Here is a 26,908-nt window from a genome sequence, read left to right on the forward strand (position 1 = left end):
AGTACATGTCAGAATGGGGTTCACAGCCTGGGCTTGGGTGACCCCAAAGTTAGTGCTCTTTGTATGTCACCTGTGGTTGTCAACTTTGTCTCTCCCCAGGTGTGCCTGGAGGATGGACACACTTTACAGTGCAGTTCTGACCCAGTGCAATTGGGGAGCTAGCACAGACTTCACAGGTTGAGGGCACAGTCCTCCACAAGACACCCTTCCTCAGAGTTCCCAGGCCACCCACACTTCTGACCAACTGGCTACAAATTTAGGGGTTCCCACTACCTCAGTTTCAATAATTTGCTAGAATGACTTACAAAACTCAGGACAATTAAAATTTTATTATAAAGGATACAAATAGGAACCAGCCAAATGAAGAGACACATAGGGTGAGTTCTAGGAGGGTCCTAAACATGAAGTTTCTGTGTTCTTAGGACATGTCACCCTCCAGCTAGCATTACCAACCAGGTAGCTCCCCCCAGCTTCAGTGTCTAGAGTTTTTATTGGGGTTTAATGCTATAGACATAATTGATTGATTGATTGATTGATTGTTGATTGATTGGGTCATTGACCATGTAATTTGACTCAATCTCCAGCCCTCCTTGTCTCCCTGGAGGCCAGGCTGATATCATGTGACTCAAAGCTCCAAACCTCTAACCACATGGTTGATCTTTCCAACAAGGCCAGCCCCCATCCTGAGACTACCTAAGGGCCCACCATGAGTTACCTCATCACCATAAACCTCGGTGGTGAGGTTTGGTCCAAGGTACCCATCAGGAACAATAAAGGCACTCTTATTGCTTAGGAAATTCCAAGCATTCGGAGGCTCCCTTCCCAGAAGCAAGGACAAGACCAGCCAAGTTCTTTCCTATGCAACATCCTGTCATCAGTAACCAGCAGGGTGATGGCGATGGTGGGTGGAGTACATTTGGTAAAGCTCCAACTCCCCAGGAACTTCAGGTTTGCTCCTCCAGGAGGAAGCTCCCCTGCAACCCAATAAAAAGTCCGTTCAGTACCAGGCAGCCTCCCAAGAATGCATTTCATGTTTAGAAAATCCCCAGCTTCTTCCTTACCTGAAACTGAAATCAATCTTCCTTTGAAAATCTGTTGGATGAAGAGTCTCTTAATGCATTTCCACCCCAAGGATCTAGAGTTAACCTTATCCCAGCATCCCTACAACAGAAATTGGTTGCTTTTTTGCAGGAAACCTAGAAAAAATTCTGCATAAATTATGCCCTGGAGAGTTTCACAAACCACAGAGCAAAGAGCTGGATTCAGTCAGGCCCCTCTCAGAGGCTCTGAGTGGAAGAGAAGCTGAAAAGCCCCATCTAGCCTGGCAAAAATTACTTCTCATATGGCTGGGAGTTTCCCTCACCAGAATCTCTCTTCATTTTGAAATTATTTCAAACTTATAAAAAAAAGTTGAAAAAACAGTCCAAAGAACTCCCATATCACCTTCACCCAGATTCCCCAATTGTTCAAATGTATCATTTGCCGTATGTAGTAGCTCTATCTCTTGATAAACACACATACAGTATGCCCACTATCATTATTCTCTTTCTGAATTATTTGAAAGCAAGTGGCAGCAATACTGCTCCATCACTGAAAAGACTCCAGTGTTTATTTCCCCACACAAGGACACTCTTCTACAGAGCTATACGGTGACCATCTAAATCAGGAAATCACCATTGCTACAAACAGCTCTACCATCCAAAACATAGAGCCCATTCGATTTTACTAACTGTACTACTGTACTAACTGTACAATGTCTCTTTTTCCTGTCTGGTCCAGGAACACACATTGCATTGCGTTGTCATATCTCTTTGGTCTCCTCCAATCTGGAAGAGTTTCTCAGTCTGAAAGAGTACAGGCCTTTTATTCTATCAATCCCTGAGGATTGATCAATCCTCTCTCACCCAGGTCTCATGACTAGACTCATCATGAACTCTTAGCAGGGATATCTCAGAAATGATGCTATACCCTTCTCAGTGTATCAAGGTGGGAGGCATGTCCTGTTTACCTTGTTCTAACGCTGGTGATGTTAACTTTGATGACCTGGTCATTTGTGTCTGCCAGGTTTTCCTTTGTATTTGATTAGTGTCTGAAAGGAGATACACTAAGACCATGTCAATGTCCTATTCATCATCAGACCTCCACCCTCCAGTTTTATCATCCATTGATTAACCAACCGACACTGAGTTTGTTGCCAAATGGTGGTTTTCTATTTCCATCCTTTCTTCTACATTTACTAGTTAGCAATCTCCTGGAAAGAAGAGCATCCTCTTCTCCCCCATTTATTTATCTGTCTATCCTAGATTCTGTTTTATTCAGTGGATGCAATCCATTCCTACCATTATAGACTTCAATGCTTAGGTTCTCCCAGACTTGGCCCGTGCCAGCCCCTGTAAGCTGATACTGCTTCCTTGTTATATGTCTCCTACATTCTCTAAACACTTCCTTTTTTCTAGCACAAAAAGATATTCCAGACTCATCTTGTACCTTCTTTTCCCCAGCCCTGGAATCAGCCATTTCTCCAAGGAACCCTAGATCCGTTTAGTGGAGAAGGGTATTTGGAAAGTAAGACTGGGTGCTTGGTATGCACTTGACTATCAGGGTGTCATTGGTCCCAGGCTTTCTCAGTAAACAAACCTCTCTCTCTTTCTCTCTCTCTCTCTCTCTCTCACCAGGAGCTCTCACCAATGCTTTTAATTCCAGTTCCTCACCTAAGGTTCCTCTCTATTCTTCCTTTCTCTATATTTCAAATACTTTCTCCAACAGTAAGAAACCTATTTCCCATTATCCTCAATATAGTGACTCCTTTGCTCAATCCACCTGTATGTAACCAATTTCCTAACCACTCCAGACCTCTCCACCCCTGGCCCCACCTCCTCCTTTGATCCGCTCCTGGCTCTGCAGCCACTGCCCACCCCTCAGCCTCACTAATTTGACCCCTGGGCAAACCACCACCTCCAAGGGAAGGAAAAAAGAAAAGGAGATAAAAAGGTAGCAGAAGAGGAAAGCAGAGTTTTGTTTTGTATTTCCACTCTTTCTTTGTTTTTACAAAAGCACCAGAATCTATAAGAGATTGCTGTGTTAAAATAATGCTAAGGTTTTTTGAGTATTTACCTTGTGCCAAGTTCTGTCTTAAGGGGTTTTATCTAATTTAATCCTCGTAAGACCATTCAAAATAGATACTGCTATTTCCTCCATGTCACAGATGAGAAAACTGAATGCAGAGAGCTTAAATATGTTGTCCAAGGAAAACTAGCTACGTGGTGGTGGGTGGATGGAGCACTTGTAGACGTTTGACACCAGGGCTTGTACTATTGCTATTGTACTTGGCTATTGCTGTGTTGCACGACGGCTGCCTGTGACTTGAAGGGAGCTCTCTGCTCCCCAACCCTCTCCCATCTGCAGAGAAGACAGATATGTTCATTAACATACCACATAGATTTCAAAACTGGTGTAGCTTGGCTGACTAATCTTCCCACAGAGAATAATGATAAAATCTGGACAAAATAAAAAATCAAATTCTCTTGAAGATCCTGGAGAGAGACCACAGCAAAGCAGAAGGAAAATCTGCTCTTGAGAGCTGAACTGAAAAGAAAGAAATCTGCAAATTTGTGGCTTTTGCCTAATGGCACTTTCCAATCTGGGAGGGGCTAGAGGGGCAGAAAGCAGCAGCCTTACAGGTTTGAGGTGTAAGAGGATAGAACTTGGGGCTGGCAGAGTAGCCAGAAGATTGAGGAAAGTCCTGGAAAACAGGGAGCCACAGAGAGGGTGAATACCAAAATAGAAAATTTAATTTAATTTTAATTTACAGAAGTATCAAATAAATTTAACAAAAGAATAAATTAGGAATAAATTTAACAAAAGACCTGTACAACGTATACACTAGAAACTACAAATCATTGCTGACAAACATTAAAGACGAGCCAAATAAGTGGAAAGATATACCATGTGTGAGGATTGGAAGACTCAGTGCTGTTAAGATGCCAATTCTCCCTCGCTAAGCTATAGATGTAACACAGTCTCAATCATAATTCAGCAAACATTTTAAATAGAAAGTGACAAACTGATTCAAAAATGTATATGGAAATGCAGAGACCCAGAATAGCACAATAATCTTGGGGAGGAAACGGTGGAAGGCTTACGCTGTTTGACTTCAAGATCTCCTCGAAAGCTACAGTAATGCAGACAGCGTGGTGCTGGCATAGTGCAGACACAGATCAATAGAACAGAACTGAGAGTCCAGAAATAGAGCTAAACTTATATGGCCAATTGATTTTGACAAAGACAACAAAATAATTCAATTGGGAAATGAAGGTCAACAACCAATGTTGAATAACCATAGATCTTTATGAGAAAAAAAATGTATTTTGACCCCTACCTCACACCATACACAAAAGTTAATTCAAGATCAATCACAGAGCTAAAGGTGAAAGTTAAAACTATGAAGCTTAGAAAAGAGAATATCTTCATGATTTGGAGGCAGGCAAAGATTTCTTAGGATGCAAAAAGCACTAACCATAAAAGAACATTTTGATAAATGAGACTTTATCAAAAGATGCAGTTAAGGAAATAAATAACAGGCACAGTACAGACCTAGAGAAGATATTCATAAAACATATACAAAGTACTTTTAGCTAGAATGTATGAGGATCTCCTACTTCAATAAACACACACACACACACACTCACACCCAAACACAAAGTAGGCAAAGAAGTTAAACAAGTACTTCACAAAGGAAGACATATTGATGGTCAATAAGCAGATGAAAAAGTGCTCAATGTTGTTAGGCACCAGGAAGATGCAAATTAAAAGCTCAATGAGTTTCTATGCATACCCACTAAAATGACTAATATTAGAAAGACTTGTATAACACCAAATGTTGGTAAGAAGGTGGTGTAATGGAAATCTCATATATCACAGTGGAAATATAAAATAGAATAATCTTGGCAATTTCTTATAAAGTTAAACACTTATCTACCTTTGACCTAGTCATTCCTCTCCTAGGTATTTGTCCAAAGGAAATGACAACATACATACACAAAAAGACTTGTACATTAATGTTCATAGTAATTTTATTTACAATAGCCAAAAATGAGAAATAGCCCAGGTATTTAGCAACAGGGGAATGAATAATATATACTAAATGATTCCATTTATAGGAAGTTCTACAACAGGCGAAACTAAGTAAAAGTGGGAGGAAAAAATCATTGCCTAGAATTGGAGGTGGGAATGTGCATGAAGTTTGACTGAAAAGGGATATGAGGGAACTTTCTGGGGATCTGGAAATCTCTTAATTGGTATGTGGGTTGCACAGGTGTATTCATGTGTCAAATTGTATAGCTAAAATTTGCATGTTTAAATTAGTATAACTTTCACTGTAAAAGATGAACTGTAAAATTTGATAATAGTTGAGTGATGGTTAGGGAGTAGATGGTGTTGTAGAAGAAGCAAGAATGGCAGAATGTTAGTAATTGTTGAAGCTGGGCGATGTGTACATGGGGGGTTATTATACTATTCTACTGACTTCTGTTTTCTTCATATATATTTGAAACTTTCAATAATCACAGGGGTCCCAGTTCTGGGGAAATTAGACTTTAGTTATATAAGTTTCAACTTGGGTAGGGAAGTCTCTACGTTTAAAAACACCAGAGCCTGGGACTCCAGTCTGGGAGTCTACATGGAACTGACATGGGGGCTCTGGATGGCCAAGTGGACAGAGAAGTACAGAGGGTGAGTGGCAAGAGACATGGGTGGAAATAATGACAAAACGGTCAACTTTCCAGTCTTGAACTCTTCCTATTGTCTGTGTCGCTCTCACTGTAGGTACCATTGATCACAGCCTTCTTCCTCATTCCAGGACCGAAGTTCTGATCCCTGTGCTGATTTGTTACCGCAGTTAACATCTGCATTTCGTGCCTCACTTTCCATCTCAGAGCAATACTTGACTTCTCTGATGGGCACTGGCTTTCCCAATGGGGAAGGGATTTTTCAAGCTTAGAGTCTTTTAGCTTCACAACTCCATAGAGTTAAAGAGGGCTGACAGGAGGCAGAACTGGACTAAGACATGTGAGTGCACAGGCTGAAGAAGAATTTGGTGTTCTAAATATTAGTTGGACATTTTATTAGTGAAAATGATTTTCTTCTAAGAAAAATGTTATACCTTTCTTTTTGTTCCAATTAAGGAATTGATTATATTTGATTTACTACATTAGACAACTTCTTGGGAGATGTAACAAAAACATAAAATTTAAATAATCCGGGGTCACTGTTCTTCCTGATCAGACAGCAACCCACCCTGCATTGTTCTGCCTTCGGGCTGGTTGTATATAGGCTAGGTGGCATGTGTTGCAAAGATACTCAATAGAGATTAGACAGTGCTTGTGAGTTTTTTAATTTGCCTTTGAGGGTACTTTTTGCTCCATCAGGAGTGGGCTTGATTCACCAGTTACGCATGGAACCACATGAGAAACCTGAGTTAAAGTGAAACCAATGTGATTTCAGAACTAGACAGGACCTTATAGATGATGGGTTTCCAGGCAGCTGCCAATAGACCCCCTCTTAATCCAGCTCTGGCACTAGGCCAGGAAGCTATGGCATCAGGTTGTGGGGCAGGTTGGCTTCTGGTCAAGAAAGCAGGAATAAGGAGAGCACCTAATTTCTTGTCAACACCCTATTTCCAGTGGCCATGCTTCTTGTGTGGGAATTGTGCCATTTAATCCTTAATGCAAGTCCTGTCCTTCTATCTTGCCCAGCCCACCTCCCCATTAAGCAGCTTGGTCTACTACAAGTCCTCAGAGTCCAGTGGCTCAGGGTTCAAAATCCCAACTTAATTCCATGAGCTGTGTGACCTCCCTCAGTTTCCTCATCTGCCAAATGGGGATATGACATCTGCTCCCCTGCGTTGCACAGATTCAATGAAACAATGCATGCACGGTGCCCAGAAGTGCCTACGGCAGACGTTCAGTAATGCTGGCTGAATTGGGAACCATTCAGAGCGTCCTCCTTACACAGAGGATGCTGGGTTTGATTGGTTTGGTTGGAATGAAATACAGAAGCACAGAATCCATGTTCTTCGCCTCACTGCGTTTTCCCCTTGGCTTCTCCTGTCTCCTCTCAGTTCCTCTATCTCTGTGTCATTTTGCCAACTTGTCCATTCATCACGTAGAGCCTACTGTGTACCACGCCTTGCACTAAGTGCTAGCGAATCAGTGATGAATACAACGTGAAGTCAGAATCCCAGCCTAGAGAATCACACCTCCAGGGCCTGCGTGAGGACTGTGGGGGCCCAGCAGGCGCACCCCTGAGTCATGCCCCCTCTCTTCTCCTCTGTAGGAGGTCATCACCTCCATCCTGCTGAGCGGGCGGATCGGGCCCAACATCCAGCTGGCGGACTGCTACGGGCTGAGGCTGAAGCACATGAAGTCGGATGAGATCCACTGGCTGCACCCGCAGATGACGGTGGGCGAGGTGCAGGACAAGTACGAGTGTCTACACATGGAAGCTGAGTGGAGGTAGGAGAGGAGCCCTGTGCTCTAAAATTGGGGGGGGGGGGCGGTAAGTGTGGAGTGAGAGGAGACCCTGGGAGGTCCTTTCTTGGAGCATTTTCCCAACCTCTGAGAATATTCTAGAACGTCACAGTGGCATTTTAGGTTGGTCCGTCTGCAGCGTCCAATGCATCTGTTTGCTAAGAGCTAATATGGGCTCACAGCACATCCCCATCCCAAGACAGATATCTAGGTACAGCCCTAAACAGGATGCCGTTGGCACTATGGAGAAGGAAGAACAGAAGTGCGGGGAAGAGGGAGAGCCAGGCCAAGGGCTGGTCTGTGAACCGAAGGTAAACAGCTACCATCAGAGGGAGAAGATGGAGAGTCAGAACTAGCACTGACCACTGTGTGCTGGCCAGCCACCCCTCTGTCCTTCATGGTCCTCCAGCCAACCACAGAGGAAGGAAAGAGGAGCAAGTCCCCAGTGGGAGGCCAGGAGCTCCACGGGCAGCTCCTGGCATGACCAGCTTCCCTGTGTCAACCAGAGAGTCTGAATTTCCTGTCCCAGGTATGACCTTCAAATCCGCTACCTGCCAGAGGACTTCATGGAGAGCCTGAAAGAAGACAGGACCACGCTGCTTTATTTTTACCAACAGGTAAAAGCATTTTATCTTGTGGTCCCCATGGTCATATGACCATCCTCTGCTGGGGAGATGGAAAGACAAAGCTTAGATTTTGGAGGTCCCATTCCAGGAAACTTCTCTCGGGGACATTCCTTGGTCCCTGGTCAGCTGTCCAACCCTGCTTCCCTCACAGCTAAGGGTTGGCTAACCCCACCCCATGGACACATGGACTTTCCTAGTGGCTTTGGACTAGGACTTTGGACTTTCCTAGTGGCTTTGGACTAGTGCCCAGGAGACCTGGCTGGGGAAGGGGGCAGAGCAGGTCCAAAGAGGAGGCAATAGTCTTAGCAGGCAGGCTCAGCCGTCTGACACACCTGTTATCTACCCAGCTCTACCACTTCCTAACCTGCTATCCCTCGGGACTTAGTTTACCTGCACGAGGCTGTTTCTTCTTCTGTGAAATTGGGATGATAGTAAGAATACCTACTTTACAGGGTTCATGTGAAGACCTAATGATAGCATTAGCTGGTGCTGGTAAACCAGCTCTCTGATTTGTAGCACTTGCCAATTTCCATGGTGTAAATACTCCCATCGTGGTCTATTTCAAAGTACCAATATTTCAACCAGCTTGCGAAATTTTGGAAAACTTAAATAACTAGCTTCCATGAGCTGATTAGAGCTGCTTACCACACCCCTGGCTATAATGCACGTGCCCAGAACGGGACCCGGCAGGGAGTGAGTGCCGGGTACAGGGAGTTGCCATCGTTGTTTCCTGCCTGGCCTTAACCCCCTCCTACACCTCCCTCCTGGTTCACTAGAGACCAAGCCAGACTTTTCTTCTACAGTGGATGACATCTGTCACCACTTACCAACAAGGCTTTGGTTAAATTACTGAGTCCTCCCCAAATTCCCAGCATCCTTATCTCCAAAATGAGGAGTGGGGGAGGGGAGCCTGAACTTCCTGCCTTGTGGATCCATGAAAGAATGTGCCGTGAAAGTGCTTCAGAAACTCGAGGGCCTCAGCCTGAACGGGATCACCACTGCCCAGGGCTCTTCCTGAGCCTCCCCTCCCACCCTTCATCTCCTGCTACGCATTTGTGCATAGCTGCGGGAGGGGGTGAGAGATAGCTCAGGGCGGCAGGATGGTGATCAAAGCACCCACCATCTCCTGGGGCCCTGCCCATCGCAGGGAAACAGGGAACGGGGGGCGGGAATCTGAACTTTGGCCTTTCTCCCTGCCAGCTCCGCAATGACTACATGCAACGCTATGCCAGCAAGGTCAGCGAGGGCATGGCCCTGCAGCTGGGCTGTCTGGAGCTCAGGTATGTGGCCTCAAGGCCTCTCCAGAGTGGGTGCCTGCACCTCCCCTCCTGTACTGGGCACTTGGCCAGCTTGGACTTTCCTCCAGCGTGGAAAGCAAGAGTGGGTATATGAGAGCTGGAAAGGGACGAGCTGTGGCCGACAGAGGGTAAGCCCCCGAGGTGCTCAGCGTCTGGTCCTCGGGAGAGAAATGCCACCTCCCTCTCTGGTTGGTGCCCCCTATCTTCCTCTGGCTGCCGTCCAAGTGATCCAGTAAATGTTTCTCTGAGCACTAGGCAAGTTTCTGGGAGATATTCGAACGCTGGGATTCCAACTGTATTGTTCACTGCTGCACCCCCAGCTCCAGTAGGTGCTAATAGATATGGACAAAGTTAGTAAATCATCCGGGGAGGCCCGTAAACTCACAGTGTTTGGGAGGTGACAAGTGTGTCTACAATTGATCATAATGCAGCAGAGTGAAATAAGCACCACATAGACATACACATAGGAGCCAGTAATCCCGCCCGAGGACATCAGGAAGAGGGAATGTGAACTGGTCCAGGAAGCAAGAGAACGATTTCCATCGGTAGATACTGGGGGGAACTGGGAGGTGGGGGAGGGTGCATTCTGGGCTCGGGGACCAGTGGAAGGAAAAGAGCAGACTGGAGGACCGTGGGAGATGAGCTTAGGGAGATGAGTTGGGGTCGATGGTGGAAGACTTTGAATGACAGTCTAAGAAATAAACCTTATTCTTGGCCGTTGGGGGCACTGTGGACAGAGGAGGAGGATGTTAAGGCCATGCTCTAGCACTTTCTCAGCCAAAGCAGCACCATTCGCTTTCACCATCCACCAGGATCCATGACCCATTCTGCCCTCTCATCACCTTTTCTGTACCCCTTGTCTGTCCTAGAACAGTGGTTCTGAAATCTGGTTGCAAATCATAATCACCTGAGAGCTCATTAAATTAGAGATTCCCTAACCCCACCCTTGGAAACTCTGGTTTAGTAGATGTGGATGGGACTTTAGGACATGCTTTTTTTTTTAATTTATTTATTTATTCATTCATTCATTTATTTGGCTGTGTTGGGTCTTCGTTACTGTGCGCGGGCTTTTCATTGCGGTGGCTCCTCTTGTTGACGAACACGGGCTCTAGGCACATGGGCTTCAGTAGTTGTGGCTCGCGGGCTCAGTAGTTGTGGCTAGCAGGCTCTAGAGTGCAGGCTCAGTAGTTGTGGCGCACGGGCTTAGTTGCTCCGTGGCATGTGGGGTCTTCCAGGAGCAGGGCTCTAACCTGTGTCCCCTGCATTGGCAGGCGGATTCTTAACCACTGCGCCACCAGGGAAGTCCCAGGACATGCATTTTTGACAAGTCTTCCAGATGATTTAGAGACAGTTAGCCTCGTATGAGGTGATGGTTCCAGGGTGAGTCTTGCCCTATCTGTGACCTTAAAGGTATAGAGAATAGGACTCTGCTGCTGCTTCTGCTAAGTTGGGGGGCATTGAGGAATTCTGGCTCCCATCCTCGATCTCAGAGAGAGTGCTGAGGGGTCCCCCAGGGAGAGCCGTGGGATGGGAAGGGGGGCGCTTCTGAAACTGCTGGCATCTGTGACAGAATAGGTCAAGGACAGCCTCGGAGGGCTCCTCCTTGCTTTCCTACTTGGTGGCTGTCTCAACAAGCCAGGGGACACAAGGGTCCCCTGCACAGAGGAAGTCTGCACCCCTGATGCCAGTTGGAAGACAGACCACCTCGCTGCAGTTGGCAGTGGTCCTGGGAGTTGCGTGCTGCTGGTTCGGGGGCTCTCCGCGAAGTTTACCTTATCACATGTGCCATTTATGCCTTCCAAGACCATCACAGCATTGCAACTTACACACGCCTATCTTCTCCTCTGAAATTAGACAACTCAGAAAAGCCCACATTTACCTTTTTGTTTGTGGATCTCATACCCAGAACTCCATTGTCACTTTGAGACTCTGATCACTGAAGTCACTATCAAAATACCAACACTTAGTAGTAAAATAGCAACATAGAGAAGACCCATGAGCATCCTAGTTCATGTTCTTCTTTCCTCGAATCACCCCCAAACTATCATTGGTTGTAATAATAATGACTATCATTATTTAGCACCGGGCACTGGGCTAAATACACTGGAGGACAAAGTGCGCCAACTGACCTGGCTCCATTTATGGTCTTATAAGGAGTGGATAGTCTCTTGGTGTTGGCTGTCTTATCAACTCAGGATTATTCCAAAACCCATGCTTGTTTTACGACAGGGATGTATTATTTCACATCTCCCCTAGCCTGATGAACAGAGTCAGATGAATGTTCCTATTCTTACGGGCTGACCTTTGAGATACAAAGATATATATTCGGGAAAGGATATGGAAAACACCTATTTTGTAAACTTCATAGATTTCCAAGCCTATAATTTTTAAAGTTGAATACAAAGCTATCCATTATCATGGACTATTTTAAAGTCAAGTTATGACTATTTCTAACGAAGAGAGACAGATACATTTCTGAAAATCAGGCCGTAATGCAGAATTTTCCAAGGCTGTGATTTTTTTCCTGAAAAGATTCCAGAGTGCAGTCCACCTACAGATTATGGGGAAAAGTCCTGTTAACATTGTTGTGTCACCTGCCTACCGATAATATGGTGTCACCAGAAAAAAGAAAATGTATTCTTTCCTAGCTTAAGAAAGAAGTATGGTATATGCACAAGATATGAGATTACCAAGATGAAACCTCAATGGACTCAATTCATAGCGAGGAGCCATTGGGCATAATGATGAAGAGCAAAGGGTCTGAAGCTGGGCTGCCTGAATTTGCATCCTGGGTCTTCCACTTACTGGGCAAGTTACTTCATCTCTCTGTGTCTCAGTTCCTTCATCTGTAAAATGGGAAGGATGATAATGGTAGCAACCCTACAGGCTTGTTATGAGGAATAAATGAGTTAACATATTTAAAGTAGTTAGAACAGTGATAGAGACGGAAGTATTCACTAGTTATTCATCATTTGTACTAATTAATTTTTTCTCTTTACCTTTATATTGTTGTTTATTTACTTTACTTGACTTTATTTTTTAGAACAGTTTTAGGTTCACAGCAAAATTGAGTGGAGGGTACAGAGATTTCCCATAAGCCCCTGTCCCCATCAACATCCGCCACCAGCATGGTTCATTCATTACAATTGATGAACCTACATTTACACATAGTGATTACTCGAAGCCTAGGGTTTACCTAGGGTTTAGTTTACCCTAGGGTTTACCCTAGGGTTCACTCTTGGTATTGTACATTCTATGGGTTTTGACAAGTGTACAGTGACAATGTATCTACCATTACGGTATCTTAAAGAACAGTTTCACTGCCCTAAAGCTCCCCTGTGCTCCTCCTATTCCTCCCTCCCTCCCCTCCCAACCCCTGAAAACCACTCATCTTTTACTGTCGTCATATTTGGTCTTTTCCAGGATGTCATATAGTTGGAATCATACTTAATTATTTTTTTTGTTGATTTACTGGAAGTGCTTTATTTTTTATTTTTTGCGGTACGTGGGCCTCTCACTGTTGTGGCCTCTCCCGTTGCGGAGCACAGGCTCCGGACGCGCAGGCTCAGCGGCCATGGCTCACGAGCCCAGCCGCTCCGCGGCATGTGGGATCTTCCCGGACCGGGGCACGAACCCGTGTCCCCTGCATCGGCAGGCAGACTCTCAACCACTGCGCCACCAGGGAAGCCCCTTACTGGAAGTGCTTTATAAATGCCAAATATTTTCTCTAAATATCCCCCTATGAATTAAAGTGTGAAATTCATGGCCCACATGCTGGAGTACCCTCCCAGTCTGAGGAACCAAATAGCCTCCCCCTCACCAGAGACATCCAGGACTATTGTCCACTCCCAGCAGAACTCCAGAACACTCTGACCTAAAAACCCAGAGCGAATGTGTAACCCAACAGGAGTTAGCGAGTAACGGATAATAAGAAAAGATTAGAGAAAGAACACTCGGCTTGTTTCAAAAGGCGTTTTATCTCATAGTTGATTTATAAATGTTCGTGATAAGTTAATACTTGTATTGCTTTTCTTTACTTTCTGCTGTCCTTACCTGAGTATCAGTCAGGGGCCTGTGCCTGCCCAGAGGCCCTGCTGTCCACCTGGAGTTTGCCAGGCACAGGGGTGGACCAGGCTGCGGAGAACCAGCCAGGCATTAGAGGGTACTCGGAGCAGGTGCAGCCTCATTCAAGGATGGCAGTCGGGGCAGGCTGGGGATCGCTGACAGCAGCTGAGATGGGGCTCAGCACAGAAGATTGGGAAGATGAGTCTCAGGCGAGAGGGTCCATCTGATGAGGGGCGGTGACTGCTTCTCCCGGACATCTCAGTGATGTTCAACCGCTCCAGACATTAGGGACACAGATCACAGCACACTCGAGTGACTGGGCACCTTTGTCAAAAGTTACACAGGGTTTCCCTGGTGGCGCAGTGGTTGAGAGTCCGCCTGCCGATGCAGGGGACACGGGTTCGTGCCCCGGTCCAGGAGGATCCCACATGCCGCGGAGCGGCTGGGCCCGTGAGCCATGGCCGCTGAGCCTGCGCATCTGGAGCCTGTGCTCCGCAACGGGAGAGGCCACAACAGTGAGAGGCCCGAGTACCGCACACACAAAAAAAAGATCTCCAGACATTGACAAATGTTTCCAGGCTGGGGAGAGGGTGCAAAATTGCCTCTGGTTGAAAACCACTGAATTAGACCATTGGAAGGTCATACACTCAGACCACATTTAGTCAGGCCCTCCTACTCTCACATTTACTGAATTGTGCTCTAATGTTATACGATTGGTATTTACCAAAATTGCAGCAGGAGGAAAAAACCATGAAATTGGCTTCACATTTTTTTGGTAGAATGAGTGTTACGACTATTAGTTTTCTTTCGATCAGTGGCTTTTCACACTTTTTAATTTAAGAAATGCAGTCCTTGTTTTATGGTTAATATTATCTCCTGATGAGCTAAGCACTTGGTGAGGTATTCTGTCCACTACCCTGGCTGCCAGGGCAACCAGCCCAAGCCACAGATTGGCACATTTTTTTTATCTCATTTACCTCATTGCCTGGTTTCTTTCTAACTCTATTTTGTTTAAATATGTTTCAAAACTGTATCTTAGGGACTTCCCTGGTGGTCCAGTGGTTAGGACTCTGGGCTCCCAATGCAGGGAGCACAGGTTCCATCCCTGGTCGGGGAACTGAGATGCTGCATGCCACACAGTGCAGCCAAAAAAAAACCCAAAAAGAACAACAGCAACAAAAAATGAAAAAAAAAACTATCCTTGCATCTTTTCTGAGAAGGAGATAGACTAGAAATACATTTCAATATTGTGAAATATAATTCAACAATATTTACTGAGCTGTCATTAAATATTATTACTCCCTGAAACTCATTTTAATGTACTTGTCTTTGATTCTGTAAGAGAAATTTTATATGAAACTTTTTATCTTTTGCTTTCCCTCCATTCCAACTGCTGGCATTTGGAATAACTGGGCCTGCCCCAGCTGGAAAGAACCACTTGTCTTCCTGTGCCCCTCTCACCACAGAGCCAGTTTTTCTTCCTCATTCTTACTTTGCATCACTTTTTGTCATCTGAGTGAAGCAGTTGAAGTAATTGAGGACAATGCCCTGGTGTGTGTGTGTGTGTGTGTGTGTGTGCGTGCACCCGCGTGTGTCCATGTGTGTGTGTGTGTGCGCGTGTGTGTGTGTGTGTGTTGGGGACTATAAGAAGAGAACGGACCATAATGAAGAGAGAAGTGATGATAAAAGAATTGCCTTCAAGTATATGGCATCTAGGAAAGGATTAAAGTTAGTCTCCGTAGCTCCAGGGGCCTAATGAGAGGACGGGAAACGAATGAAGAACTTACTACATAGGGGAAACGTGTAGCCATGGAGGAGGCCATCTCAGCAGGGAGTGAACCCAGAAAACTCGTGCATTACGATGGTTTGACTAATCTCACTGCCTTAAATTTTTTTTCAGGTAAAAAGGGTAATACCTGTTCAGTGTGGAGTATTTGGGACATGTAGAAAGGGGGAAAAATGACTAAAATCATTTGAAATTTCATTAACCAGAGATAACCTCCATTAACAGGGTAGATCCAGTCAGGTTTTTTCCAATGCATTTTTTGCTCTAAAATTGAGACCATAATTATTAAAAGATAACTACTTATCTTGATTGACAATATATTCAAAAATACCATTTATTAAAAATTGTTAAGGACATAGCACTACATGTTTTAAGTTTTTATTGGAGATCTCTTCTATGATTTCACGCTTTAGATATTCTTCTCAATCCCATGATTTGGGAATATTTCCCTAGCTTTTCTTCTAGTTTTAAAATAGTTTCATTATTAACATTTTCCCCTTCAATCCGTTTAGAATAAATATTTAGAATAAAGTACGAGGTGAGGATCTACCCTTACTCTTTTCTAAACACTGTGAATTATGTAAATTTATTGCTTTTGAATCATAAGTTGCTTGCCCCTCTCTGCTTATGGTATCTGTAGCTTAAAACTATTCCCAGATGTGCACAAGGATACCCGGGTTAAAGTAACACTGAGCTACTCTAATGTACAATCAAGTGTGGGACAATGTCTGCAACAGTTGAAGAAATTACTAGACACAGTGATCCAAGCAGGGAAGGGAGGATAACACAAATGGGGACATTGGCTATTTGATCTCCACTTAATTGTTACAAATACATAATACATAACAAAATCTTCATCAAGACATACATTTTAAGAGAAAATGGGACTTAAAGAATATGTAAAACAAATTAATAGACGTCACCCCTGGTGGTAGGATTATGGATTATTTTTATTTTCATATTCTGTTCCATAAGTTCTAAAGTTTTCCTGTGTACCATTAATACATTTAACAATTATTTACATACGCACATATACAGAGCTAGCAAATGAGGGAAAAGGAAATCACAAAGGGAGCCCAAAGCCTAAAGGTGGAGGTAGGTGTTCCTTAGCTGGTAAGTCAAGTGTTGGCAGCCTTGGGTCGTTTATTTTTAGAGGCCACTGGTAGAAGCGCCCTCTTCCTCCTCTGCCCAACAACTGTGTTGTCCCAGAGCTGGGCCCCCAGAGCACAGCTGGAGTCTTTTCTAGGAAGGAAATTTGTGGGTTTTCCTTTTCTTCATGGTTTTCTAAATATCGAATTTTTCGACTCTCCTAACTTTTCCCTCCCAGTGGTTCCCAACGGAACAGGGGAGGGGGCTTCTAGGCCAACGTGTGGGCATTGGGTGACCCGGCTCCGATGGCCCCATTCCCCAGCCATCAGCCTCTCCATGGCTTCTCTCTCTCCAGGCGGTTCTTCAAGGACATGCCCCACAACGCACTGGACAAAAAGTCCAACTTCGAGCTCCTGGAGTAAGTCCTGGGACTGGCCCCAGCCTCTCCTCCCTTCCTTTCCTGCTGCCCAGCTCTTCCTGCCACCCCATACACCCCCTCATCCCCAGACCACAGCCAGGAAGGACCTGTCTCCCTGGTCCTCCTGCCTTTCCCTGATTGGCCAGAAGTCCTGGGTTGGGGATGAAGGGGAGTCAAATGCTGCTTTTCTCCCCCTTCTTTCAGGAAAGAAGTGGGGCTGGACCTGTTTTTCCCAAAGCAGATGCAGGAGAACTTAAAGGTGAGGAAACCAGTGGGTGAGGAGCTCAGAAAGACTCCCTGCGTGTCTCCTTTGTGTCCCCCCTAGGACTAGAGCTAAAGGGATGGGGCTGGGGATAGTCAGGGAAGCCAGGGGTCTGCACTGCCTTGGGCCGTCTGGACACAGGACCACTCCATCCAGCGGGCCCTTTCTGTGGCTGGGAATCAGGAAACACAGCTCTAGTTCCACATCAGAGGCCAATTAGCTTCGTGGCCTAAGCACCGGGGATGCCATCTCCCCTGCCTCCCTCCCAGGGCCATGGTGAGCTCCCTTGAGACAACAGATGTGCACTTTGGGTAAGACATCACCACTGCCCTCTTGGCAGAGGCCTGGGGACTATCCTACAGCAGCAGGCAGGCTTGCGGTGAGATGGTAAGGGAAGGAATCAGGCCCCGCTCACCCCTGCCCCTCTCCCCCAGCCCAAGCAATTCCGAAAGATGATCCAGCAGACGTTCCAGCAGTATGCCTCGCTCCGGGAGGAGGAGTGCGTCATGAAGTTCTTCAACACCCTCGCGGGCTTTGCCAACATCGACCAGGAGACCTTTCGCTGTGAACTCATTGTAATGCCACGCTCTCTTTATTCTCTCCCTGACCTGAATTCCAGGCCTCTCAGGCAAGGGGGCCATGAAGGCAACTCGGTGTGGGGGATGGGGGGGGCGGGGCGTGCCGAGAAGAGGCTTTGCTTGCTTGTAAGTTCTGTGGCATCAGGGCCTCCCTAATGTATCCGAAAATGCAACTAACGCTAGGCCACTTGCCTGACGAAGGGAACTGAAATCTTGGCTCCAGCTCTGGGAGGTGGGCAGTGCTGGCAGGGTGCTGGGAGGGGGGTAATCTGTATGGCGGGGTGCGGTTAGGATGGAAGGAGCTGGAGGGCCCGGGAGACAATGGCTTGTGTCTAGCTTAGTGAGCTGTTTTCAGATTTCTGAACTATGGGCGGGCAGAACTGGGGCAACAGCCCATCTCTCCTTTGATTCCAGCAAGGATGGAACATTACTGTGGACCTGGTCATCGGCCCTAAAGGCATCCGCCAGCTGACAAGTCAAGATGCAAAGGTAGAGACAGGTGGGGGGCAGGCCCCACCCAGCCCCAGGCAGAGCCGTCTTCCCCTTTCTGCTGCCTTGTACCCTGGCCTGCCCCATCGGTTCTTCCTCCCCCACTGCTGAGAGCAGAGAGGCCCTTGGTTATCAGTAGCTGTGGAGACGGTGTTTGGGATAACAGCATGGGGCAGATGGTTCTTTACATCCCTGTGACTGTCCCCTGCACAGAGGAGGGGGTCAGGGGTGGTTTGGGGGGGAGGGGAAGAGGGGAGGACACTACTATCGTTCTTCTGGCTCAGATGAAAGAGTTGCTCTTTCAATGGCAAAATGGGGTAATCATGCCCCGGGGAGTCAGAAGGCCTGGGTCCAGCCCTGGCTCCACCACCACCTTGGCGTACACCTTGGGCAAGCCCTGGCTCTCTCCAGGCTAATTGTTTTCTTCTGCAAGGGGCTTGGGCTAGATGATCCTCCTTAATCACCGTTGATTCCCTCTTCATCCCCGTGAGAGACTCCGGTTCTCAGTTCTTTCTTAGGCCCCATCCCCACACCATACTGACCCATCTGCATGGCCTGATCCCAGGAATGGGATGATCTGAAGGACCCCCTCCTTTCCCACAGCCCACCTGCCTGGCCCAGTTCAAGCACATCAAGTCCATCAGGTGCCTCCCGCTGGAGGAGGGCCAGGCGGTACTGCAGATAGGCATTGAAGGCGCCCCTCAGGTGAGCATCCCTGGGCACCCGGAAGCTTGGAGACATTGGGAACGGCTGCAGGCTGGGAGCTCCTGCTCAGGCCAGCCTGGCCTGAGATCTTGTTAAGAAAATGGCACCTGGTTCTTAGACAAGGTAGCAGGATGATGATAAATTAAAGAAACTATCTCAGGAAGCAACGTTATTGTTAAAAATGTCAAGAAAGAAGCTGTAGGAGATTGGGGGGGGGGGGCGGGGAGCGGGGGTAAAGTGATCAGAAATCAAGGTATGGGTCAGAGGTCTAACTTTGAACAAGTGACAATGACTCAGAATCAAGACCTTGGGGCCCCAGGGCTTTTTGTGGGTGGGAGAATCAGACCTCAGGCTGTGAACAGTTTGTCTATCTCTCCTTTCATCCGTCTGTCCCCTGCCCCACTTCCTCCCTCTTCCCTTCTCTCAGTTTCTGCTCTTGCATACTGAGCACCTCCTAGGTACAAGGCATGTGTTATGCCCTGAAGGACCAGAATAAGCCAACCTGGAGCTGCCTTCCTAGAGTGTAGGGTGGTCAGTTGGGAGAGGTGATGAGAGCGCCCTCTGGTGGCGGTGGGAAATGCAAGCTGAGCCCCAGGAGAGGGGCTGATGGCGTCCAGGCCGGGGGTGGGCAACAGAGTCCTGCAGTTTCTTCTCCAGTGCCTTGGGGTAGACTCTAGCCAAGGCTCTGGTGTCTCATCCTTGGCTGGTCTCTTCCCTGCAGTCCTTGTCCATCAAAACCTCCTCTCTGGCAGAGGCCGAGAACATGGCTGACCTCGTAGATGGTTACTGCCGGCTGCAGGGGGAGCACAAAGGCTCTCTCATCATTCGACCCAAGAAAGGTGTGTTTCCACTTGAAGGTAAATTGGACCAACGGGCAGATGGCGGCACAGCTGAGCTAAGCCCCCCCAGAGGCAGAGCGGGAGAAGCTAAACCATTGACTGATATGTGAATGAAGAGGCTTTGGAGGTGTGGGGTTGGGGCTCACCCAGCCCTGCTGGTTGCGCCCCGTGGTCCCATCCTGGGTCCTTGGCTACAGCCTTGGCCTCGCTGGCCAAGGGCGGCATGGGGGCTGGCTTCTAGAGGAGAGGATTTGTAGCCCTGGGAAAATCAAAGCTATCGCCGGAACATGGCTGGTCCCTCCTCTTTGGGGATGGAGTCAGAAAGCAGAGGTCAGGCTGGAACACTTGACAGTGGCAGAGGAAGCCTGAGAGTTTCGTCTACTAAAAAGATTCCAATTCAGGCCAGATGCCTACCCAGCTTCCACTCCGACTTTCAGGGGCCACAGAAAGGCGGGAGGGGTGTCCCTTGTGTTGGCCCCTAGGAGCAGTGCACCCAGGACCCTGTGTCTCTGACTCCAGCTCCCCCTTCTCCTCCCCTCTCCCTAGATGGTGAGAAGCGGAACAGCCTGCCCCAGATCCCCACACTGTGAGTATACCCGGAAGGTGGGGTACTGGCCCTGCACTCAGCCTGTGTCTTCCCAGGAAAGGCAGAACAAACAGGGAGCCTCCCCGCCATGGTTTCTGGTTTCTGGACCCCAGGAGAAAATGCTGGAATCCCAGCATTTCACAAGTGGTGATTTTTCACCAGTAAATTTCTCCCAGAAAATTCATGCAGGGATATCCCTGTACCCTAATGCCACCTGGCATCATCTTTAGTGGGGGGAAGGGGTGGTATTGTTGCTGTTCCCTCCCTCCTGCCCCCTGGCTGCCTGGGCCACGCTCCCAGGTTACTGCCATAAGGACAGGCTGCTTCTCCAGGCAGGGTGGGTGGGAGAGAGGGGGCTGAGGCTGCCCTGGGGGAGCATTGCCAGGCTCTGAGCTCACTTGGCTTCTGCCCTCCCATCTTCCCCTACAGAAACCTGGAGACTCGGCGACCCCACCTCTCAGAAAGCTGCAGCATAGGTAAGCCTGCCCATCTGCTGTCCTCTGCCTGCGCCCAGAGCCTTTCTTCTGCCTGCTCTTGTGACATCACCAAGTATTCCCTCAAAGTTGCAGAAAAATGAACTTCCCCCATGACTGCTCAATGACGGCTTAAAATGTCATTAATCATAACAGTTCACCTATGTTGGGCAGCTAGTATAGGGCACCGTGTTTGTCTTGGTCAGCTCAGTCTCCATAACAAAAACCACAGGCCCAGGGGCTTAAACAACAGATACTGATTTCTCACAGCTCTGGAGGCTGGAAGTCTAAGGTCAAGGTGCCAGCATGGCTGGGTCCTGGTGAGGGCTCTCTTCCTGGCTTGCAGACAGCCACCTTCTGTGTGTCCTCACATGGTGGAGAGATGGAGAGATCTGGTCTCTCTTCCTCTTCTTCTAAGGACACTAATGCCATCATGGGGTCTCCACCCTCATGACCTCATCTAAACCTAATCACCCCCCAAAGGCCCCAGCTCCAAATACCATCACACGGGATCAGAGCTTCAACATTAGCATTTGGAGGCGGGGACACAACATTCAGTTCATGACAGCATTAAATACATAATAGGTATTATTTTATTTAATCTTTGCATTCCCCAGAAACATTCATTTCACAGAAAAGGAAACAGATTAAAGGAGACAAACCAACTTGCCCCAAATAACAGCCGTGAGCGGCAGTGAGCAAAGACTCAGGCCGAGGTCCCTGGGCCCTATGGCCACCCTGAAATGCCGGACAGCAGCCCAGTTCTTGTTTGGCTCCTCCCCACACCCCTCCCGGTGATATCAGCTTGGTTCCACTGGCCTGCACGGGGGAGCCCCACACCTGGTTCCTGGTGGTGCCCCCTGAAGCATCTTGCCCATGGGGTGTCCTCCTTCTGTCATTCCAGAATCAGACATCTATGCAGAGATTCCCGACGAGACCCTGCGAAGACCAGGAGGTAGATCCCTGACCGCCCCACCCCACCCCTGCACGTCAACCACAGCCAGGGCCCTGGGAAGTGACATTTGGGGACACATGTGACACCAAAGGGGGACTTTCTTTCCTTCCTTTGTCCTCTCCCACGTGTGCCTCAGACAAGGACAAAGCTGAGTGAGGCATCTTTGATTTTGAAAGCGGAAATCATTGTTTATATCCCCACACCATCGAACTTTTGTGTGCCCTGGGGAGGGGGGCGGAAGGAACCTAAGCCTGTGGATATGGGACCCAGCCTTCAGAGGGAACAACTCTTCCCCTGTCTGAGACAGTGAAACCTTCTAGATCCCCTTTCTCAGCCCAGCCCCTGGATCCTGGCTGAGGGGTTGGCAGGGTGGGGGTGGGGGGGGCAGGTCTGGTAATGCCTGGGCAGGAGGGGGCGGGGCCTGGTGTTAGAGCCTGACGATGCTCAGATGCCCAAGGATGCAGGTGTGCAGATTCCCGGGGATGCAGACACTCGGATTCCCAGGGGTGCCAGCTGGTTTCTGCACTCCAGGACTGTCTTGCTTTCTCCACCTGTGCAGGCCCACAGTATGGCATTGCCCGGGAAGATGTGGTCCTGAATCGTATTCTTGGTGAAGGCTTTTTTGGGGAGGTCTATGAAGGTGTCTACACGAGTCACGTGAGTTCCAGCCTCTTCCCTGACACTCCTCCTCTGCTTTTCTGTAGCACGAGAAAGGAGCTCGAATACTCTAGAGTTGGAGGTGGCTGCCGTGGTGTGTGGCTCTTCCCCAACTTGGTCTTTGCAGTATTTATGAAATACACAGGGAGTGATGAACACAAGAGTCATTTCCAAGAAAGGCAGCAATAGCAGGGATCCAAAGAGAGGCAGCACCTGCCGGGGGGTGACTGACTCTTGGTGGGAGAGCTCGACGGGGAGGCGCCATGTAGTGCGGTTGCGAGAAAAGGAAGGGTGGGATCTGAGGCCACCGAGGGGGCGGGACAAGGTTTGCCTTTGTGGTTGTGCTTCTACCAGGCCTGGGGGAAAAGCCAGAGCAGAGGAAAGGGGCAGCAAAAATGTCAAAACCAATGATAAAGAGAAAGAGACCAGGACGCCATGTCTGACAATGACCTTGCACGTGCCCCAAACAAGCCCGCTGACTTTGGGCAGATCACGTGGCCCCTCAGGCTCCATGTCTTCATCTGGACAGCCCAGGGCTCGAGGGAGCTGATCTCGAAAGTTCTTCCAGTCCTGATCAGGAAGAAGGGGGTGGGGAGGGGAGGAGGGGAAGAGACAGAGGAAGAGCAGGCTTCGTGGAGACCCAGATGCCCAGACATCACCTGTTTCCCTGTGGGAAGACCGTGGTAACGCCGGGGAGGGAAGTGCTGGGCGGGACTGAGGGGCCCTGGACACACTCTCGTTGCAGAAAGGGGAGAAAATCAACGTGGCTGTAAAGACCTGCAAGAAAGACTGCACTCTGGACAGCAAGGAGAAGTTCGTGAGTGAGGCAGGTAGGCGTCACCGAGGAGGCCCCCAGACCAGGAGCTGGAAAAGGCCCCGAGACTATGCAGACTCGGAGACAGGGAGGGCCCGGAGCGAGGGCCGGGAGGCCACGGACGGCACTGGCGCCCACAGGGGAGGAGGGTTGCGCCGCTCTCTCCAGGTTGGACCAGCCAAGCCCGATTCTCACCTTGGACCTTAGAAGGGCTCGGGCCCGTCTCTCTCGCCGCCACTTTCAGTGATCATGAGGAACCTGGATCACCCGCACATCGTGAAGCTGATCGGCATAATTGAAGAGGAGCCCACCTGGATCGTCATGGAACTGTACCCCTACGGAGAGGTGAGCTGGAGGGGCCCGAGGAGGACCCTTGTGATGACAGCTGGGCTGCAGTGGGGGCGGGGGATGCGCTCAGAGCCAGGGGGCCCTTAACTCCCAGCTGAAAGAGCCCAGAGGCCGTTTGCAGAGGAAGTTGCCAGACAGTCCTGCCACCTGGGTGTGCCCTCCCCCTCCCCCCAGCTCCATGCCCCGGCCCGGCCAGGGTCCTCAGGGCATCTTCCCCTTCCTGCAGCTGGGCCACTACCTGGAGCGAAACAAGAACTGCCTGAAGGTGCTCACTCTTGTCCTGTACTCGCTGCAGATCTGCAAGGCCATGGCCTACCTGGAGAGCATCAACTGTGTCCACAGGTGGGGCTGGGGGTGGGGGAGCCTGGAGAGGTTGGGGTCAAGCAGGGCTTTGTAGCCGCACAGAACAGGGGTGAAGGCCTGGCTTTGGTCCTGCCTGTGTGACAATGTGATCACCTTCTCTGAGCCCATCTCCTCCTCTGAAGAGTAGAACAGCAATATGTTCCTCCCAGGATTGCCATTAAGAGGAGCTCTGAAGTCCGAGGTGCCTGCCTGTAACTCAGTGCTGTCTAGGCCGCCTCCCTGGGGGTCCAGGAGGTCACTTCCCTGCTTGCGCCTCGCTTGCTGTCCTCCAGCAGTTCCATTTGGCGGCACCTGGCCAGGCAGGAGAGACTGGGTCCTGGCAGCGCTGGTATGATCTTGGGGTCTGGGCCCTGCCAGCCCAAGTGGCTGGCACTGCCCTGGTCCCCGGCACCTCCAGGCTGCCAAGACCAATCCTCCATCTGGCTGTGGAGCTGGCCCCTCCTCCACCCGGCTTTGTCCCCATTCCCTGAAAGGAGGTCCCCACCATTGGGAACATGATCCCCTGGAGGAGACAGACGGGGTGCTCTCAGAGCCCCGGGGTGAGCGGGTGAATTCTTCAATCCAACCCCATCGACCTCAGATGTGTGGCCATATGGATGACACTACACAAAGCTATGTTGGGGGATATGAACATTCATTCACTCACTCATGCAACTAATATTATCGAACTCCTCCCATGGGCCTCCAGCCACTGTCCTAGGCTCCGGGATTAAGTAATAATCAAAACAGACAAGAATCCCTTTCCTTGTGAAGCTCACGTTCTAGCATCTTCTAGGGTGAATAGTCATGGGGCAAAGGTGGTGGGATACCAGATTTGCAGCTTTGTGTGAAGTTGTCGTGCTTTGAAGTCATCTTTTCAATAATAAAGAAAAACGGTAGGGAGTGGAGCCTGCCTGGGAGAAGCAAGAGACAAGCCAGTTTGGGGCTAGAAGTGATGCTGGGAGCATGAGGTAACTGAGTCAGTGAGGGCTCCTGGGGGTGGTGAGACCTCAGCTCTGGGCTGATGCCTTTCCCAACCAGCCAGCTGCTGGGCACGTTCCACCAGCTCTCTGCCCCGGTCTCCTCCTCTGTACCGGGGTTGTGAGGGTCTCTGTGTCATGGCTCGGGTGTGTGTAGTCTTTGGAAGGTCCTGGCTAGCCCAGGGCTCCCTGGAAGTGAGATGTGAGCGGCTGCTGGAATCACAGAACGAGAAGAGGTTGTTAATTGTGACCAGGAGAGCGGTTGGGCTTCTTCCCTGAAGCGTCAGCAGGGTGACGGCATCCCTGGCAGAGGGGACAATACAGGCTGCAGGGCGGTGACTGGAGCAAGTCTGGGGAACTGAGATAGGCTTGGAGGTGGAGACGCGGGAGAAGGGGTGATGGGGACAGGACTCAGCAACGAGATGGAGGGAGACGACAGGCATGTGTGTGGCAGGGACTGTGGGCCAGCCGAGGCTCCCGCCTGAGCTGGGCTCCAGCCAGACGGCTCATGGGTCCAGGAAGGACCGACCGACAGAAGCTGCCCGATTCTTCTCCGGAGGCCGGGGCCCTGAAGCTCTCTTCTCCTTTGCTTCTCTGTCCATCTGTCTGTCTGTCTGTCTGTCCCCCTGAAGCATTCTCAGCTGACTCACCTGTGTCTTTGCCTCTTCCCTCCAGGGACATCGCTGTCCGGAACATCCTGGTGGCCTCCCCTGAGTGTGTGAAGCTGGGGGACTTTGGCCTTTCCCGGTACATTGAGGATGAGGAGTATTACAAAGGTGAGGTGCAGGTGGTGTTATGGCTTTGTCCCCTCGAGGGGTCGCTGAAGCCAGAATCCCCTCAAAAGGTGACTGTTAGGCAAGCCCAGGCCAACAGTCTCTGGAGACTAGGCTGCATTTCTGCACAAATCTGGATCTCCTTCTCTAATAACTACTGTAAACCCTCTGTCCACCCAAAGCTTCTGTGACACGTCTCCCTATCAAATGGATGTCCCCCGAGTCCATTAACTTCCGCCGCTTCACGACGGCCAGTGACGTCTGGATGTTTGGTGAGTGGACCTCCTGGAGGGCGTGGAAAAGTGTTCGATTCTCACCTCTGTGACCAGGTTAAGAGGGGGCACAGGAAGCAGGGGTCTGGACCCCCAGGTTCTGTTTTGCTACAGCCACTGAGAAGTCCCAGAAGTGGGGAGGCCAGTGGTGGGTCGGGGGTGACATGGGCTAAGGGCCAGCCTGGGTTCATCTTCCCAGAAAAGGCTCTTGAGGTGAGCATGTGTTCCACCAACCAGCCCCGGGACTAAGGTGGGCCACCCTGGAGGGGATCCTCAAAGGCAAAGCTGAGGTTTTCTCCGAGAAGGAGGTGCAGGGTGAGGTGAAAGCAAAACCAGGTGACAGATGGACAGCCGCTTACAGAGCACACAACTGTGTAGATTCTCCCTCTCAGGTCCCCAAAGCCAGCCCAGTAACATCTCATTATTATTCTTCCCATTTTCCAGATGAGGAAACTGAGGCTCAGGCGAGTCAGGGGCTTGCCCGTGATCACATAGGCAGCATGCATTGGTGCTAGGCTTTGAACACCAGCTTTCTTTCTTTCTTTTTTTTTTTTTAAATTAATTTCTACTGGAGTCTAATTGCTTTATAATGTATCCGTTTCTGCTGTACAGCAAAGTGAATCAGTTATACATCTACATCTATCCCCTCTTTTTTAGTTTCCCTTCCCATTTAGGTCACCAGAGCCCTGAGTAGCATTCCCTGTGCTATACAGTATGTTCTCATTAGTTATCTATTTTATACATAGTAGTGTATATACGTCCGAACTGACATATATACCAGCTTTCTGTTGGAGGTTCCACCCACTCCTAAGAGAAGGCACCAGTGGTCCCAATGATGTGCCTTTGATTGTCCCCTCCACATCCCACAGACCCTAACAGCTCCGTGTGGAAGGGGCCGGGGGGTGGGGGGATTAGTTCGCTTACGGATGCAGGTGATTGGTCCCTTGGTGGACCGCCATAGTGATCAAGATTCCAGGGATGCTATAGGGGGAACGAAGGAAGGCAGGGCGGTCCCTGGCAGGCGCTG

At 49.1% G+C, this 26,908-nt stretch overlaps 1 protein-coding gene across 1 annotated transcript in view; it reads left to right on the plus strand.

Annotated features, from left to right (window-relative positions):
• The window catches only part of PTK2B (protein tyrosine kinase 2 beta), a 127,042-nt gene that overhangs the window by 84,152 nt on the left and 15,982 nt on the right, over window positions 1-26,908 (plus strand). Inside the window, exons 3-20 of the mRNA XM_082842216.1 lie at window positions 7,333-7,511; window positions 8,056-8,143; window positions 9,353-9,432; window positions 16,746-16,808; window positions 17,013-17,067; window positions 17,505-17,645; window positions 18,063-18,137; window positions 18,741-18,842; window positions 19,564-19,699; window positions 20,228-20,267; window positions 20,697-20,743; window positions 21,645-21,695; window positions 22,255-22,352; window positions 23,098-23,182; window positions 23,411-23,511; window positions 23,741-23,856; window positions 25,512-25,612; window positions 25,792-25,881. Coding sequence (XP_082698342.1) covers window positions 7,333-7,511; window positions 8,056-8,143; window positions 9,353-9,432; window positions 16,746-16,808; window positions 17,013-17,067; window positions 17,505-17,645; window positions 18,063-18,137; window positions 18,741-18,842; window positions 19,564-19,699; window positions 20,228-20,267; window positions 20,697-20,743; window positions 21,645-21,695; window positions 22,255-22,352; window positions 23,098-23,182; window positions 23,411-23,511; window positions 23,741-23,856; window positions 25,512-25,612; window positions 25,792-25,881 — 1,648 coding nt within the window. The remainder of the gene's footprint in view (window positions 1-7,332; window positions 7,512-8,055; window positions 8,144-9,352; window positions 9,433-16,745; window positions 16,809-17,012; window positions 17,068-17,504; window positions 17,646-18,062; window positions 18,138-18,740; window positions 18,843-19,563; window positions 19,700-20,227; window positions 20,268-20,696; window positions 20,744-21,644; window positions 21,696-22,254; window positions 22,353-23,097; window positions 23,183-23,410; window positions 23,512-23,740; window positions 23,857-25,511; window positions 25,613-25,791; window positions 25,882-26,908) is intronic.

This window comes from Leucopleurus acutus, assembly GCF_964270905.1.
Source record: "Leucopleurus acutus genome assembly, chromosome: 7".
In the NCBI taxonomy this organism is placed as follows: domain Eukaryota; kingdom Metazoa; phylum Chordata; class Mammalia; order Artiodactyla; family Delphinidae; genus Leucopleurus; species Leucopleurus acutus.